We start from the raw sequence: 18,581 nt of genomic DNA, 5'->3' as shown, positions 1-18,581 counted from the left end.
AATGGAAGTAAAACAAAAATAGCAAATGAGACCTAATGAAACTTAACAGCTTTTGCACAGCAAAGGAAACCATAAACAATACCAAAAGACAACCCTCAGGATGGGAGAAAATATTTGCAAATGAAGCAACTGACAAAGGACTAATCTCCAAAATTTACAAGCAGCTCATGCAGCTCAATATCAAAAAAACAAATAACCCAGTCCAAAAATGGGCAGAAGACCTAAATAGACATTTCTCCAAAGAAGACATACAGGTTGCCAGCAACACATGAAAGGATGCTCAACGTCCCTAATCATTAGAGAAATGCAAATCAAAACTACAATGAGATATCACCTCACACCAGTTAGAATGGCCATCATCAAAAAATCTACAAGCAATAAATGCTGGAGAGGGTGTGTAGGAAAGGGAACCCTCTTGCACTGTTGGTGGGAATGTAAACTGATACAGCCACTATGGAGAACAGTATGGAGGTTCCTTAAAAAACTAAAAATAGAACTACCATACGACCCAGCAATCCCACTAGCAGGCATATACCCTGAGAAAACCGTAATTCAGAAAGAGTCATGGGGCTTCCCTGGTGGCGCAGTGGTTGAGAGTCCGCCTACGGATGCAGGGGACACGGGTTCGTGCCCCGGTCCAGGAGGATCCCACATGCCGCGGGGCGGCTGGGCCCTGTGAGCCATGGCCGCTGAGCCTGCACGTCCGGAGCCTGTGCTCCGCAACGGGAGAGGCCCGCATACTGCAAAAAAAAAAAAAGAGTCATGTACCACAATGTTCATTGCAGCTCTATTTACAATAGCCAGGACATGGAAGCAACCTAAGTGTCCATCGACAGATGAATGGATAAAGAAGATGTGGCACATATATACAACGGAATATTACTCAGCCATAAAAGGAAATGAAATTGAGTTATTTGTAGTGAGGTGGATGGACCTAGAGTCTGTCATACAGAGTGAAGTAAGTCAGAAAGAGAAAAACAAATACCGTATGCTAACACATATGTATGGAATCTAAAGAAAGAAAACAGGTTCTGAAGAACCTAGGGGCAGGACAGGAATAAAGATGCAGATGTAGAGAATGGACTTGAGGACACGGGGAGGGGGAAGGGTAAGCTGGGACGAAGTGAGAGCGTGGCATGGACATATATACACTACCAAATGTAAAATAGATAGCTAGTGGGAAGCAGCCACATAGCACAGGGAGATCAGCTCGGTGCTTTGTGACCACCTAGAGGGGTGGGATAGAGAGGGTGGGAGGGAGACACATGAGGGAGGAAATATGGGGGTATATGTATATGTATAGCTGATTCACTTTGTTATACAGCAGAAACTAACACACCATTGTAAAGCAATTATACTCCAATAAAGATGTTAAAAAAATATTAATGTTTGCTTAAACAGTCCCCTGTTTTGGACATGTTGGTTTTTTCCAGTTTTTCGATATTGTTTATAAATAAAACTGTTTCTTTTGTGCATTTTTTGTACATCTATTAATGCACAGTGCTACTTCTGGGACAAAAGATATAAATACTCTTAAGGTATTTGATACATATTATCAAATTGGCCTTCCAGAAAACTATATAATTCCACAACTGTGCTACATTTTAACTTGAGTTTTACTGTACATGTTGCTTTGCCGAAGTACGCCTCCATTCCCCTGTGCCTCCCTCCTCCCCTCCCTTCTCTGTACCCCCTGGCTCACCCCACCTATCAGCATAGTACTCTAATTGCTCATATTGTTTTCTCCTTGATATTTGCCTATATTTTAATTTATGCATGTCTTTTTCACCTAGTATGATTTTTATATTAACATTTCTCTTGACATAGTCGGGGTTCCCATTTTTAAGATTAATGACCATTTCCATCATTTTGCCCCCATCATGGTTTCCTTAGCCATTCCCCATCCTCTGTTAGAGATCTAGGTGGTTTCTAGTTTCTTCCTCATCAAAAAGTTAGTACTACCAGTTTGCTCTTTTGTTTTTTGTTTTTCTGATCTCATGTTCCATTTTGGAAATTCAGTTCCTGGTCATGTAATTACTAGGTGCAAGGCAGGAGCTGTTCTAATAACATTAATGCTGCTGAGGGGCCTTCAGAGAAAAGGCACCTGGGAGGCCCAGGTGAGAGAACCCAGAAACAGAATGGATGCTCGTTTTGGCCTCCCTTTTCCCTTCCTTATTAGGTACTCTTCTTTCCTCGGGGGAACATGGGAGGAACTCAACACCTCACTCCTACAAGGGATATAAGAGGTGCTGCGAATTGGGACTTACCGAGTTCCATGCAGGGAAATTATGTCAGTGTTCGTACGGTGTCCACATATAAATGGCGTCATACGATAGGTGGTCTTTTGTGACTAGCTTCTTTCACTAAGCATAGTGAAGGGGAAGATCTTGGCGGCTTCTCAGATTGTGCAAATACGCTTTCGTGGTTCTGCGTGGGCCTCGCCTTGCGTCCATTCACCCTGCTTCCAGTACTTTCTGAGCCCCGGCCACGCATGGCAGCAGGACCCTCCATCGTAAATGGTGTGAGTTCCAGTCCTGACTTTGTCACTTAGTGCCTGTGAACAGCTTAACCTGTTCCAGCTTCAGTTTCCTCATTTGTGAAAAGGACTGATGATCACTGTACCTGCCGTCAGAGTGAGAGGAGACAGCGTTTGTTCATTCCTCTCTTGAAACCAAGGGGCCTTCATGGGCGCTGGGACATCTGTCCGCCTTCAAGAGAAAGGAGCTGGCATTCCTGCCTTGGGGGGCACTTACAGTCTTGGAGGGGCCAGGCGGGGAGATGACGCGTGTGATAAAGGGAAGGCAGGGGCCCAGGAGAAGGGCATCAGCCTGACAGTGGTGGGAAGCCACAGCGACTTAAGAAGGCCGCACGCTGACATGGGAAAGGGAGGGAGGACGCAGAAGCCTGTTTTACGGGAGGGCTGCGTTCTTGAAGACCTCACAGAATTCAGATCTCTCATCATTCAGACTGTGGTTTTCCCCAGAGGATAAATGTACAGAGCGGGCATGGGTGCGTGGTGCATTCTCAGAATGCATAATTTTGCTCGAAGTTGGCTTTTCACGCTGTCACTGTTATCACCAACACTGCACAGAGGGCTCACTCATAAACGGCCCACTTGGTATCTCAGGACGGTTTGGCTTCCTCGATAGCCAAGCTGCCGATGGTGGTTGTTACCGTCATCATCACAGCGTGTTTTCAATCCAGCACCACCATTTGACAGACCATCTAGATCAGAGGTCAGCAAACTTTTTTTGTAAAGGGCCAGTGAGTTAATATTTCAGCTTTGTAGGGTCTTTGTTGCAACTAATCAGCTCTGCCTTTGGAGCACAAAAGCAACCATAGATGATACAGAAAAGAATGGGCAGTAAAACCTTATTTACACGCACTGCAATTTGAATTTCATATAATTTTCATGTCGTGAAATAGTATTCTTCTTTCAATATTTGTTCAGCCATTTGAAAATGTGACAAGAGCAGGCCGTGGGACAGGTCTGGCCCACTGGCCAGGGTTTGCTGACCCCTGGTCTAGATGACTATAATATTTGAAAATTGTTTTCAGTTGAGTGAATGTTAAAAAAAAAATAAAAAGAGTGAATGTTAAAATAGCCCTGCAGTCAACAAAATCACTCATAGAAGTTCCAGTGATCATAAGAGTATAGCTAAGTTCACAAGTTCTATCAAAAGATCGTGGGTATTTATCAGCCTGGGCGATACCAATGTAGGCAAGTTATTCTAACGAATTTTAAAATTTAAATCATATTGTTTTGAAATGCATCAAATGACTTTATTAATAGTTATCTCATTCTATGTTGTGGTTCAAATTGTATCCCATACCTTTGTTCGTTACTGTGTACCATCCTGGAATCTAACAACTCTGCCTGCCTCTAGACAGTCTGATGGCCTATGGTGAGGGGTTTGGAGCTTAATTCTGGCTGGAAGTGTTGTTGTAGAAGCATGGGAAGGAGCACCAAGGCGTATGTCTGGCACATGGTGAATGTGGGATAAACTTTGTTCTCTCTTTTCCCTTTCTTTTCCTCCCCACCCAAATGTTCTGTATATTTGGTCAGCTCTAAAACATGCTGAGCCTCTTTGAAATTGTTACTTTGGTTCTTTCCACATGCAGTAAAGTCACTAACCTTTTTAAATGGAAACAAAAACAAAGACTGTTAGAGAGCAGTTTCCCCTCCCGGGTCACCAGCTTTCCCTTGCTGAAGAATAAGCAGTGCTGTGCTGAGACCGCGGCCAGGGCCAGAAGAGAGGCCCCAGGTCCAAAGCAGGCGCCTCCAGCTGGGTGCAGACCCAGCTCTCCAGCCAGGAGGGGGGCGTCTGGTCTGCTGGCTGCTCTGAGGTCCACAGCTCCTGGGTGTACCTTGGTTTCAGAGATTCCAACGGTAGGAAAGCCAGGATCCTCTCCAGATGGGAGACCACCAGCCCCGAAGGTGACTGTGATGCTGTGGTTCTTGGCTCTCGAGTGTGCTTTTGCTGTGTGTGTTGGATGGAAGGCCCGTCTTGAGTAGACATGTGTTTGTGTTGTTCAGGGGGCTGATGTGCATAACCACGTGTGCTTTCTGGCCTGGGGTCTGGCAGGATGTGAAGAGAGGCAGCCACTATCCTTTGGCTGGTGAGATTTTGCACTGTTATGTTGGGGAGGGGGCTGGCATTCTTCCTGTGCTTTGGAGCTCTTTGGTTTATAGACGAGTGGTCTTGGAGCCGAGGGCATGGACGTTGAGTCCTGACTTTGCTACCGCTTTGCCATTTGATCTCCAGTAACCCATCCTACTCTGTCTCTGGGGTCACTAATTCCTCACTCCTGAATGAATGATGATGGCCATTTCTGGGGGCCCATTTCTCAGCTGAGACATGTGGGGAGCCTGGACTTTCACTCCCATCCAGCAGCAGTAAGGCGTCCTCGCCCCTCCCCGCTGGGTGGTCAGAGGATACCTAGTGGAGAGTCAGGACTCTTACCACCACCCAGTAGTAACGAGGCCATGCATCTCCTCCCACTCTCTGCCTTCCCCCAGTGGTGCCAGTGGAGGCCTTGTGAGGCACAGTGATGTGGCCCTCCTACCCCTCCCAGCCAGGGAAGTATCAGTGGAGACTTGTTGGGGAGCTGAAACCCCCTCCCCTGTCAGCAGTAATGATGAGCCCTCCTCCCCCCTTAGGAGGCCAAGTGGGGAACCTGGACTTCTATCCCCACCTAGCTGTGATCAGGTAGGATTCCCCTTCCTCAGCTGGAGCAGTGTCAGAGGAAGCCAGCTAAAATGGAAGGTTTAAGTTAGTTCTAGAGCCTCATAACGTAATACCTAAGATGTCCAGGTCTTAACTGAAAACCACTCGTCACACCAAGATGCATGGAGATCTCAAGCTTAATGAGAAGAGACAACACTGAGGTGACAGGGAAGTGGCAATTATCTGACGAAGATTTTGAAGCAGTCATCATAAACATGCTTCAGTGAGCAGTTATGAACATGCTTGACACAAATGGGAAAAAAAATAGAAAGTCTCAGCAAAGAAACAAAAGGCATAAAGAAGAACCAAATGAAAATTTTAGAATGGAAGAAGACAGTAACCGAAACAAAATCACACTGGATGGGCTATAGAGCAGAATGGAGATGACAAAGGAAAGAATCAGTGAATTTGAAGACATAACCATAAACATTCCCCAATCTGAATGACAGAGAGAAAATAGACGAGAGGAAGAGAAAAAGAGCAGATCCTCAGGGGACCTGACATCTGGGTCTTTGAAATCCCAGTAGAGGGGAGAGAGGGTAGGACTGAAACAGTTCTCAATAGACTAATTGCTGAAAACTCCCCAGGGTTAGGATGAGACACAAGCCTACAATTCAAGAGCTTAGTAAGTTCCGAACAGGATAAACCCAAAGAAATCCATACTGAGATATCTCATGCTCAAACTTCCGAAAATAATTTTGAAAAAGAAGAAAGTAGGAGGAGTCAGTCTCCCAAGGTTTCAAGACTTATAGCCACAGTAATCAAGACCGTGTGGGGTTGGCACAAGGACAGAAGAGAGAACCTAGAGGTGTGCCCATCTGATTTTTGGCAAAGGTGCTTAGGGAAATCAGAGAAACACTTACTGCAGTGATATGGATGGTGATTTGGAAGAGGCTGGTAGTAGATGGAGAGGAGAGGGGAGGGTTTACCTGAGAGACAGTTCCAAGCAAAGAATTGACAGCTGGCAAGAGATGAGGTCTTAGGGCTCATGGGAGGGGGAAATCACAGAAGCCCAGGCAGGCTTTGAGCTTTGTTCATTGGAAGAATAGTGATACCACCATCAAAGTAGGAAAGCTCGGCAGGAAGAGGACTTTGTGTGGAGCTGGTGACCAGGTCCTTTTATCATTAAGCATGTGTGGGCCATCAGCAGGAGGAAACTAGAAGTACAGGAAAACAGTCTGAATGAGAGGGTAGGCCTTGAGACGTTGGGGTTTTTTTTTGCGGTACGCGGGCCTCTCACTGTTGTGGCCTCCCCCGTTGCGGAGCACAGGCTCCGGACGCGCAGGCTCAGCGGCCATGGCTCACGGGCCCAGCCGCTCCTTGGCATGTGGGATCTTCCCGGACCGGGGCACGAACCCGTGTCCCCTGCGTCGGCAGGTGGACTCTCAACCACTGCGCCACCAGGGAAGCCCGAGACGTTGGGTTTTTGAGACCTCTGCATGAGATAATAATCAAAGAGGTGCTTACCCAGTGTACGGAGCTCATTAGCGGGGGATGGGTTGTGGTTGATATTTTTCTAGCCCTGGTTTGGGTCACAGGGGGAGCAGACAGAGGAGACCGGCAGGGAACAGACGCAAATTGCTGCTGCTGATTGGGTTCAAGAAAAAGGGTACGGTAACGGTTTTCTTCTTGCTAAACCCAATTGTCTTTTACTGTCCCCTTGACCTTTGGGTGACCTTTGACTCCAGCGACCTGCCTCTCTTGGTTTCCTCGAAAATATTTCCTAATTCACAAGATGGCGGTCTGTTTTTCATTATCATAATCTTTTAATCATGGCACCCGATTTCAGCTTTACCTGATACCAGCCCATCACAGAGTTGTGTCAGGGAAATAAGACTAATTTGCTGGGGTTTTGCTTCCCTCTGTAAGGATATATGAGCATTTCAGCCTACACCGCACAGCAGTGATTGTTACAAATCATTGACTAGATTCCTATCGCTTAAAAAAATAATGACGTAACTCAAATGTCAATGCAGAAGCCCCAAGAGCTGAGCAGGAAAAGGCAAATCCTTCTCTCTGATGTTCAGAAGCGCCAAGGGCAGAGTATGTGGCCGGCTGATTTATGGTGGCCGAGGCACACGGAGCCGGGATGTGTTCTGGACGGGTAAGTGCATGGGGGCACTGAGATGATATGCTGGACTCAAGGCCAAAGCTGCCGTGGAGTGAACGGGGCAGAGCACGACCTCATACACAGCAGCTCCCCTGGCTCGGCCCAGGCTGCAGCCTGCATTGTGCACCCGGTAAATGTGAACTCAAGCAGCTCTCCAGGAAATGTGTATCTGATGCAGTGTGTCAGGGGACCTGAGAGGCAGCTTAATGGAGTGCTGACACAAGCCAGGACTCGACAGCAGGGCTTGGGTTCCATCATGCTGCTGCCCTTTACTAGGGGCATATTGCTTCTGATGACCTCGGACACAGTGCTTCACTGCTCGCAGCCTGTTTCCTTCTGGGTAAAATGGATATATCAGTAGCACCTACCTTGTAAAGTAATGTTTGAAAAGTGTTCAGCGCAGTCTATTAGGTATTATACACTCAATAAAAATTAAAAATCTGTAGTCTGATGTGGACATGATGGGAGGAAGAGGAGGGTGGGACGAATTGGGAGATCAGGATTGACATATATATACTACCATGTGTAAAATGGATAGCTAGTGGGAACCTGCTGTAAAGCACAGGGAGCTCACCTCGGTGCTCTGTGATGACCTAGATGGGTGGGATGGGAGGGTGGGGTGGGAGGGAGGTCCAAGAGGGAGGGGATATATGTATACATATAGCTGATTCACTTCATTGTACAGCAGAAACTAACACAACATTGTAAAGCAATTACACTGCAATTTAAAAAAAAAATCTCTAGTCTGAGCTTTGCCTCTAATTAGCTGTGATACTTGCACCAGTCAGCTTATTTCATTGCGCAGTTTATTCATCTGTGAGTCATGATTACAAAATAATGGATTTGGAGAGTTGGGTTGGAATCTCCCAGTTTTTGTGTGCTTTGTGATTCTGTGATGAGATGTCAATCAGACAAGTCACAAAGGAAATGATAGATTTAAAGACAAAATAACAAACTTATTTGCGTAAAAGTTCCAAGCAAAATTAAAAGACAAAAATCAAACGGAAAGAACTTGACAAAATAAGGGTCAGTGTCCTTAATATAGAAACAGCTTCTTAAAAATCAACAGAAAACATTATGAACTGTACCGAAGAACTGGCAAAAGAGGTAAAAAATGTACAGAAGAGATAGTACACATGACTAATAAAAAACGATTCCAACTTTACTAGTAAGTGAAGGAATACAGTTAAAATGACTTACCTTTTTTTTTTTTTTTTTTGGCCTATTGTGACTAACACACTGAATGCCCACCCTGTACGAAGCAAAGTTATTACTCAAAGGTTTCCTGCGAGTATGGACAGACCACATTTTCCACGCGCTCTTGCAGTTAGGTATGGCCATATGACTAATAGAATATGAGTGGCAGTGATTTGCTAACGGCTTCTCAAAGCTGTTAGCTCAATCCCCCATGCTTTCTTTTTTCCCTTGTTTGTTCACGGGCTGGAAAGTAGAAAAACAACCAGCTGAGGATTCCAAGGCTCTAGACAATGGTGGAGCCGCTAGATGAAAAGAGACTGGGTCCCTGGATGCCTGCGTGCCTGTGTGGAGCAGTGTGCCCCTTCCAAGCCACATCAGACAATGAATTGAGCAAAAACTTTTTGTGGTGTTAAGGCTTTGAAACTCTAGGATGGTTTGTTGCAGCTCTTAGCCCACCCTAACTAATTATGGATCAAATTTTAAAAGATTATAATGCTAACATTATTGGCAAGTATGTTTATTTCATCTGCTTATTCCGTTTATTTCATCCAGATTTTAGGTGGGTATGCTCTTTTTGAAAACAGCCCATATGTAAGAAGGACCTTAAATAATGATACCTTTTGGCTTAGTGATTCTGGTTTTAGGAATCTACCGTAAGGATCTAAGCAGAGAAACAGATAAAGAATTTCCTATAAAGATACTCATCACAAATTCCAACAATTAGGGAACTACTTAGATATGTTATCCAGCTTCCATGGGGTGAACTATTATACAGTGATTAAATGAGATGTTTATGATTTAAAGTCAAAAATAGAATGCAAAACTGTATAAGTGATTTTGTATATGTAGAATAGACAGGTAATATAGCTAAGCATTAAGCATAGAAAAAAGACCAGAAGGAAAAACACCAAAACCATTCAGAGTAGTTAACCTGGAATGTGAGGCTATGAGTAATTATAGCTCTCCTCTTTACGTTTTCCTGTAGTTTTCAATTTTTCCTCAATAAACATGTGCAATTGTATAGACAGTTTTTTTTCTAAAAGACTATCCTATTAGCTATGTTCCACCCAGCCTTGAAGTCTCACCTAGATCTATCTTGTGGATGAATTTGATGCTTGCTGTCTGTGAGTTTGTCTTTTAGTGTTAGTGCACGTGGCGTACCCACTTCCCCGATGTGTGTGTGTGTACATGTGTGTGGTGCATACATAGATGTACACAGGTGTTTGCCAGAGTGCCATGAGGCCATTTGTAGATGCCAGGACCTTATATCATAAGGAGGGGAAGGTGGACCAGGAGGGGAGCTCAGCCTGAGCCAAAGCTGCCATTAGTCTTACGGCCACCTGCCTTTGACCAAAGTTCATCATCACCTTGGAGAAGGCCTGGGTAGCACATCAGAAAATCTGTGTCTCCTGTGCAGAACTCAGGCTGTGGAAGTCTGATCGTGTTTCCTTTGATGAGTACAATCCAGGGATTACAAATCACTCTTGGCAGAGGATGCTGGGGAGAGGTTGAGTCTGAGTGGGGAAGAAGGCTGGAGTCTGTCTCTAGGTATCTTCGATTCCTAGGTAGGGTGGCCTGCATCACATCACAGCTGTTTATTCGTGTGTCCAAGTAGGGCAGAGAAGGTCACTGATGGTGTTAATTTCAGAAACAATTAGCAGTCGCTACAAAACAGGCAAGTCTCTGTTCAGATTGTGGGCTGGACGTTGGAAATGTAGTATGGTCATGCTTGAAGAGAATGTCCTCCGAGGGAGATTGAATGTTAAGCTCTCTCTCATCACAGAACACCTTTTGGGCCCCCAGCTGCTGTTCTAGGCACCAGGAATATAAAAAATAAGTCTTTCAGAAAAGTTTTTACTCTTCTGTAGTGTCCTGTTATGGGGAGGAAAGGAAAGCACAAACCATGATGATACACTGTGGCAGTTGCTAGGTTGGAGTTCTGCATATGCGACTTACACAGAAGTAAAGAAATTTAACCAAGTTTATCAAGTGCTGTAAATCAAGTGACTAAGGAATATTTGGAGAAGACAAAGTGCTCTTACTCCAAATGCATTTCTTCCTTCCATCTGCAGTATCATGTCATCCGAAATTGAAAAAGCAACTCTCTACGGAAGCAGGAACAAATGGCTCATTTATTGACAATATCTTGCCCACCTGATATTTCTACCCTTGACTGTTTTCCTTAGTTACGTGGGAAGCGTTTTTTAGGACTGAGAACAAATATACACCACATCAATGTTGATGACCATGAAAATGATGTAGTTTGCATTGAAATCCTTGACTAATCTGTGCTGATTACCTAGTTTCTCCAGGGAAGAAAGGAGAAGTAAGGTGTTTCCTTTAATGAGTTAGCAAAACCCACTGTAATGTGTTTGCTTAATAGTATCCCGGGAGTTTTAAGATCTTCTTAACATTTTTACCTAATTCAGATTCTCTGGGTTTTCAGGATGCTCTGGGCAAGCCAGCCAGTTTGCAGAATGGAGGTTCAGTGGAAAGAAATGAGTTCTGTGGCTGGGTTTGAATGTGATGGGAAAAAAGGATGGGCTTTGCAAGGGGTAGGAGAAAAGACCAAATACTGAGAGCAGAGGGAGTGTCAGGAGAACATACCTCTGGCCTCAGGTCAGGAGGGGGAGACTGGAAAGGTGAGGGGGGGGTGCTGGGGCTCCAAGGTCAGCTTTCCTGAATACCCTGCTGCCTGAGGCAGGATTTCCTGAAAGGGCTGTGGCGAGGATGATGGCCAGCAGAGGGCTGGGGAGGGTCGGACCCTCCGTGGAGGCAGCACACGTCTGCAGTGGGCCGGTGCCTTCATTCTTTCTCCAGGGCAGTCTGTAGCCATTCACTGAACACCAGCAATAGAACCTAGAGAGAAATCAGACATGGGCCAGCTTCCTAAGAAGTAAAAGTCTATTGGAGACACGTGCTGTTCATCCTCCATTCATTCATCAAACTTTTATTGCAGGGCCACTCTGTACCAGGCAAAGGTGAGTAAAGATGAAAAGATGAATAAACTTATCCCTGGCCTTGAGAAGCTCCCCAACCAGTGAGGGACAAGCGTAAACAGAACATAAGAGCGAGCGTGCCTGGTATCTGTCAAGAGAGATGATAATCCTTTCTCTTTTAAGCTTCTAGACCCTGTCCTGTACCTCCCATTGTTGTCTGGCAAATTTGCCTACCGTATTGTTAATGGTGACTCTTTTGAGAAAGGATATTTCTTTCTCAAAAGAATAACGTAAGTGCTAATAATAAAAGTCCACTGTGCTATTTACTTCCTTGGACTGTTGGCATTCCTTTTGCCTGTACCAGCCATTGGGCACTCAGTCTAGGGTAATGTATCGTTGTGAAAGAAATCTTCATTTATGTATTTTTGTATTTATTTGTCTGCCTCAGTAAGAGCGTAAGCTTCTCAAGGGCAGGGATCCCCCCCCCTTGTCATATGTAGTACCTGGCACGAAGCTTCCTAACTCAATAGGTATTGAAAGCTCATTAGCTGGTAACCTGATTGCCCCACATGCAAATGTTCGAGGACTTCAGGATCACTGGTCCCAGCCCTACAGGAGACATGGGACCACTCTGATGTGTTGCGACTTGAGGAACCCATTCAACGTATCCATTGAGACCTAGAGTGTTCCTTTATCTCTAAACTAGTACTCGAGATGGCACCTGGGAAAAGATGTAGACCAGCAGCAGACGCAGACTCTGTTTTGATCCTTTAAGCCAGCCTTGTTCGTATGTGGGTAGCAGGCAGTATCAAATGATGGTTAAGTGCATAAACTCTGGGCTCAGGCTGCCTGGGTTTGCATTGTGACTTTCCCACCAACTAGCTGGGTGACTCTGGAAACGTTATTTAACTTCTCTGTACCTCCATTTCTCAATGGCATCTCCTTCATGGGGTTGTTGTGAGGATAAAATGAGTTAATATAAAGCACTTAGAAAACCGTCTGACACATGGTAAACACTCAGTAGATGTTTGCTCGAGTCCCCAGCTACATTATTATTATTCTTATCTGAAATAATAGGTTATTAAATTGATCATCTCGGCTCACTTTGCTGTAGGTGATGTTCATGGCACAGTCAAGTCATGTCCTGAAATGTTTCATCTCCCAGCAAAGAGGTGAGGTACACTCAGTCCCCTTGGGGTAGCATCCATCCATCCATTCATTCATTTGTTGAGTGTCTAGCTATGATTCTCTACCAGGTGGGAGGTAGTGAGTCTAATAAAGTGAAAAAAGGAGAAGCCCTGTGGTTGGTGGTCTGTATTCAAGTCCAAGCCCTACCCTCCACCTGTCGTGTGGCCTAAGTTTTGTTATGAGAAATAACATGCTTATATTGCATATCAGGTGTGTAGTGTAGTAAAAGTTGATTCCTGACTTTCTTGACTTTTCTTCCACTTTCTTTTTAATGGAAGACAAAGGTAGGTTGGACGCACTGATGTTGGGGGCCGACATCCTGGTACTTCGGTCCACAGACAACTGGACCAGTCAGGTGGGGGCGCTGCACGCAGTGGGGTGGGGTTCTGAAAGACGATATTTCCGGGGGAGAAGCCTGTGTGTGACGGCGGGGAGGGCAGGAGGGGGATCTGGGGTCTGTGGTTGGGATGTGGCCGCGAGGTGGTCTTTCTGAACCCAGACCTGAGAGGCTGATCAGACCCTTCTCTTTAGGGTGCACTGAAATCAGGGGGCGTCTTCCAGGGGTTCTGGTCAGGCCAAGAGGAGAAGGGGCAGGAAGTATACTCAGAGGTGGCCTGTGGGAAAGGGGCAGCACAACAGCGCCAATGTCCAGGGCACAGTGGCCCCTTCTGGGGTCAGGGAAGCCAGCTCCTGCCCTGGGTTACATCTGTTGTGGCCCCTCTTTCCGTCCCCTCCATCCCAAGCCTTCGTGCCTCCTGTCACATCCTTCCTGTTCTCCAGGTGTGTGGGGACTGTGACTTTGGCCTGAACCAAATCAGGTGACTTGTCCAGCCTTCCTGCAGGGTCTTTGTGGAAAGGAGAGCGGGCGGGGCCTCCATCGGCCAGGGAACATATGTTTTAACAGAAACTAGATCGTTCGATTTTTTTGTTCACTGTCAAGAAAGGTTATAAATCAACAGGAGCAAACCCCCAAAGGTGACTCGCTCCACAGATAGCATGTTTACTCAATCCCTGGTGCTGTTGCCAAATGGATTTTCGGGAAACCTCACTTTCATCAGGTCCCTCCCTGCTCCAGAACCTACAAGGGCTCTTTCTTCCCCATCTCGTCAAAATTCTCCTGGTGCTTGCCAGGGCTTGGATAACGTGTCTTTGCCACATCTTCACAGTTTTACTCCTTCATCACAGTGAGAATCCTGCAGTGCCTTCTGATCCTCCAGAGCCAGGGCTTTTAAACTTTTCTGACCGGTAGCCACAGTGAGACATACTTACTTAGCCTTACTGTGTGTGATAAATGCTGGTATTTTCTTTTTTGTTCTTTTCTATTTCATTAAAAAAAGTGCAGGTTATGACTCACACAGTTGGTTTCATGACAGACTAATGAGTTGTGACCCACAGATTGAAAAGCAGAGCTGATTTAGCACATAGTAATCATGTTAGCACGTCCAAGCTCGTACTGTTCACTGCAGGACAGGCCAATCAATCGAGAGACGAGCTGTTGGGGCAAGGAGTAGCGACTTTATTCAGAAAGCCAGCAGACAAGAAGATGGTGGACTCGTGTCCCAAAGAACCATCTTACCCAGGTTTGGATGCTAGTTCCTTTTATAGAACAAAGAAAGGGAGGTGAGGAGGTAAAGGTGATAAGTTGTTAGCAATATTTCCTGGTTCCGGCCAGACTCCAGAGGGGTTGTGTTAATTTCTTTCTTCCTGCAGCCATTCACAGGTAGGCCTGGTCAGGAAGTTTCCTGTGAGCTAAACAAAGGTATTTTAACTTAACACTCAGGCATGGGAGGCAGGGTTCCTGGAGAATGGGCCATTATGTATACTTTAAGCTCTAGGCAACATCCCTTGAGTGATTAATTTGTAGAAAAAGCAATAGAATACAAAAGTTAAAGAAACAGATCCAACATGGAGTCAGATTTGTTCTTCCCTCTTACAATCATAGAGACCCAAGAGAATATCAGGAAATAGCAGAGCTGCTACCAGCTCTTCCAGGACACGCTCATCAACGATTTTGTAAGATAAAAGTGACCAGTCTAATCTGACAAGAAGTTGGTCAAAAAAACATTCAAGAGTAATGGCCTCCACAAATTTTTTTTGATTGCACACCCCATCAGTAAAAAATGTTTGAGCATACAACGCTCATCTATGTTTGGTTATTTTTTTAACCTATCAATGTATGATGTGACCACATAAAACATACACTCAAAATATAAATTGTAAAAGGGTGACATAAAGATGAAAGGAACCATATTTTAAAGTGACACGCTAATCGTGATGGCTTCACTCTATCGTCAGCAAATATCTGAAGGCGAAATACACAGAACGAGGTTCATGGTTATCAGCAGCGGTTGTAAATCTATTTTCAAACTGTTCTGATAATTTAACACGCTTTTCTGGTGGACTTCTTGTCAGATTTGGAAACCACTGCTTTATAGCACACCCTCTTCCCTCAACGTTGCCCTTCCTTTCCTGACAAAACTAAAAAAGCTCAGTTAGCCCCTCCTTTTGCTACCTCAGTCCACCAGAAATCTGGAGGGGGTGGAGGGAGTCCCCTTTGAGACCTCTTTCCCTTGCCACCCTCACGCATTCATTTTCCACATTCTGGGGATTTTACTTCTCAGTAGGGGGTCAGCTCTTCCTGGGGTTTCCTTTGATTGCTACATTCCCACCACGCTACTTCCTTTCTTCTTCCTCCCAGTTCCTCACGTGCCTTTCCATGTGCGATTCCCTCTCCCTGGGATGCCCCCCTCCCTCTTCACCTGCCTGACTCCCGCTCACCCCTCAAGACCCAGCATAAAGGTCTTCCTCAGAGACACCTTCTCTGACTACTGCCCAGTATACTTTCTGAGGCACCTTGCACTTTCTTCTTGGCTTCCCTGGGTCTTATCACAATTTATTTTTATACTTATTTATGTTTCAGTTTCTTTAACATGTGTAGCCCTCTAGCATCTAGATTGTAATTTCCTTGAAGGCAGGGACCATGCCTGGTGTGTGTGTGTGTGTGTGTGTGTGTGTGTGTGTGTTTATGTGTGTGTATCTAGCACCTAGGTCCTGTAGTCTCAATAAGTATCTGATATGCACAACAACCCTATGAGGTAGTTATAGACAGTATCCCCATTTTACAGATGAGGAAATTGAAAGCCAAAAGGGTTAATTGCCTAAGGTCACCTGCTTAATAAATGGAGGTACTGGTCTTAGATCCAGGTCTTTCAGATTACAATGTGTACACTCTTACCAAACACTTTGGATTGTTCTTTTGTAACCCACATAGGCTAAGGGCTGATTTTCAGTCCCATCTTCCTTGCTGATACCTGACCAGCCCTCTCTAGTGATTCTCCTTCTCTTGAATTAGCTTGATTTATGCTCAGGGTCTCTGTATAACACTATTTACCCTGTGTTGTTCTGGATAACACCAACCTTTTCCCACACAATTCCATGTCCCTAAATCTTATCCATGTAAGCTAGGTTGTAAAGCAAGACTCTGCATTGCCTCATCTCTTGAATTCCATAGCACCTTGGAGAGGACCTGAGCACCCCACATGAGTAAATAATTACTGATTAGTTGATCATTATCAGGAGCTTGGCAAAGATCTCATCTGACTCCCAAGTTAAATCCCGTCTTTGTGCCTATCCGCTTCGCAGCCAAGAGCAAGAAGACCGTGCCTCGGATTCAGAGGAGTTTTAACTGTTCCAATTTGCACTTGTTGGCCTTCTTCCTGGTGGATCTCTGTGTAACTTTTGGCTGAGACCCAAGAATTTAAGGGTCTTCAATACCATGAGTAATTTCATGAGTTGCTGATGGCTAATTAGGGGCGATTACATTCAAGAGGCTTGATTTTCTTACTAACCCCCAGAAAGGGCTGGTGATAACTTTAAAAATCTTATTTCCCCCTGCAAATGGAATTTTCTGATTCTCCTGACCGTCTTTTCGTAAGTCCTTGTAATTTATCCCCCATCTCCCGTTTCTAGTGAGAAGGAAATTTGCAGTCCTGAGAAGAATTTGGAAACCAATGATTTTGGAAAACTCTGGGGTTCAAGCCAGGGATTGAACCCGGGCCACCGCAGTGAAAGCGCCTAGCTCTAACCACGGACCACCAGCGAATTGTGCAGAGCTACTTTTAATTGAGCGTCCTCTGTTCCAGGCACTGGGCTAAGCATATGACATGTGTCCATTCATTTAATCTTCATAATCTGCCACAGTTCTTTGGGCCATATTTTTTGAACAGTTTTATTGAGATGTAATTCACATACCATACACTTCTCCAATTTAATGTGTACAATTAAACTTTCTTTAGTGTATTCACAGGATTGTGCAATCATCTAAAATCACAATCTAATTTTAGAACATTTTTGTCACCCCAGGAGGAAACCTCAGACCCTCGAATTAGCCCCTCCCCACCCTCCAGACCTTGGTAACCAGTAATGTATTTTTTGTCTCTATAGATTTGCCTATTCTGGACATTTCCTGTAAATGGAATCATATAATAAGTGGCCTTTTGCATCTGGCTTCTTTCACTTGTGTAATGTTTTCATGGTTCGTCTGTCTTGCAGCATGTATCCAGACATCATTTCTTTTTATGGTTAGGCTGTATTTTTACCCCTCCTGTACAGTTGGAGAAACCAAGACACAGAGGTGAAATGACTTTCCTGTGGTCAAGTAGCCTTCAATGTGGATGAAGCAAGATTTCCAATGTGCATTTGCCTAATGCCAACTCTGCTCTTAGCTTAGAATCTGAGGTAGTCATACTGATGGCAGTTTATTAAACATCTTCTATGGTTCAGTCACTGTGCTGAGTGTCCTGTAAATTTGTTACCTCATGTTCATACATAATCTGCTTTCATTTGGGCAATCTGGTAACCATAATTGGGCATAACTGGGCAATGGTATTTTTGTCCTAATGTCTTCCATTTGCTCACTTCCGGTTTAATTGGCCAACTTAAGCTGCAGAATCTTAGGCTCTAGAATCTTCCTAAGCAAACGATGCTAAAAATAGCATTGTTATTCTTCTGTAGGAGTTGAGTGCCACCCCCATCTGCAGAAAATTGGCAACATCTCTGAGGAGCCCTTGCTTTTCCTGGGATACCCAGCATCATGGTTTCCTGTTTCCTGGAGTCTCTCAGGTAAGTGGAGAACCTTTTAAAAAGAGAACAGGGAAATAAGAAATTTGATATTTGAATTTTACTATATATTTCTTATAATAACTAGCCTTGAGGGCCTGCATCTCACAGATATTTTTTATATGCTGTGTACATATGTGTAGTAAGTTTGTTATTCACAAAGGCTACTGAGGCCTGGGGAACTGTGTGCTATGGTGAGAGGTATTTTGGACTGAGATTCAAGTGACGTAGGGTCGATGCTGTGCTCTGCTATTTTTGCTGGGAAACATCTAGGACTCAGTTTTTTTTTTTTTTAAATAAAGATGTCACTGGATTGGTGGGTATTTATCATGGTTGCACAATAGAATCACCTGAAAAACTTTAGAAAATATTGTCCTCTGGCTGTATCCCCACAGACTGTGACTTAATTGATCCAGTGTATTTAGAAGGTGACCTCTCTGGTCCCTTCCGTTCAAAACATCTATGACACACCTGTATGTTTTATTTGATACAGATATCAACCATGCAAAGTAAGTAGAACAAGTAGTATCGTCTCTGTATGCAAATCAGAAAACCAGTGCTTAATTCCTGGTGCTCACTTCCTTCAGGGCAGAATCAGGGAAAGGGCTTGGTGCTCTAGAATCGAGGCTGTTTTCAAACTTTCCTTAAGATGATAGACCCCTTTAAAAATTCTTCAGTCAAAATCCTATGTAAAAATCTCAACATATAAATAGCCAACAGCAGCATTTTATTAAGAGAAATTTATTTTAGATGTTTGAGTTTGTAATACTTACACATTATGAGATTAATGAGTCTGTTTGG

The 18,581-nt window shown here is 44.5% G+C and overlaps 1 protein-coding gene across 1 annotated transcript in view; it reads left to right on the top strand.

Annotated features, from left to right (window-relative positions):
• Nucleotides 1-897: 897 nt before the first annotated feature.
• THSD4 (thrombospondin type 1 domain containing 4) overlaps nt 898-18,581 on the top strand; it is a 569,301-nt gene continuing 551,617 nt past the window's right edge. Inside the window, exon 1 of the mRNA XM_022579923.3 lies at nt 898-17,783. Coding sequence (XP_022435631.1) covers nt 17,755-17,783 — 29 coding nt within the window. The 5' untranslated portion in view covers nt 898-17,754. The remainder of the gene's footprint in view (nt 17,784-18,581) is intronic.

This window comes from Delphinapterus leucas, chromosome 2, assembly GCF_059928025.1.
Source record: "Delphinapterus leucas isolate spDelLeu-1000000601 "Yukka" chromosome 2, BTC_Dleu_Yukka2, whole genome shotgun sequence".
NCBI lineage: Eukaryota > Metazoa > Chordata > Mammalia > Artiodactyla > Monodontidae > Delphinapterus > Delphinapterus leucas.
Note: the sequence above shows the minus strand (reverse complement) of the source record. Positions and strands in the feature narration are given on the sequence as shown.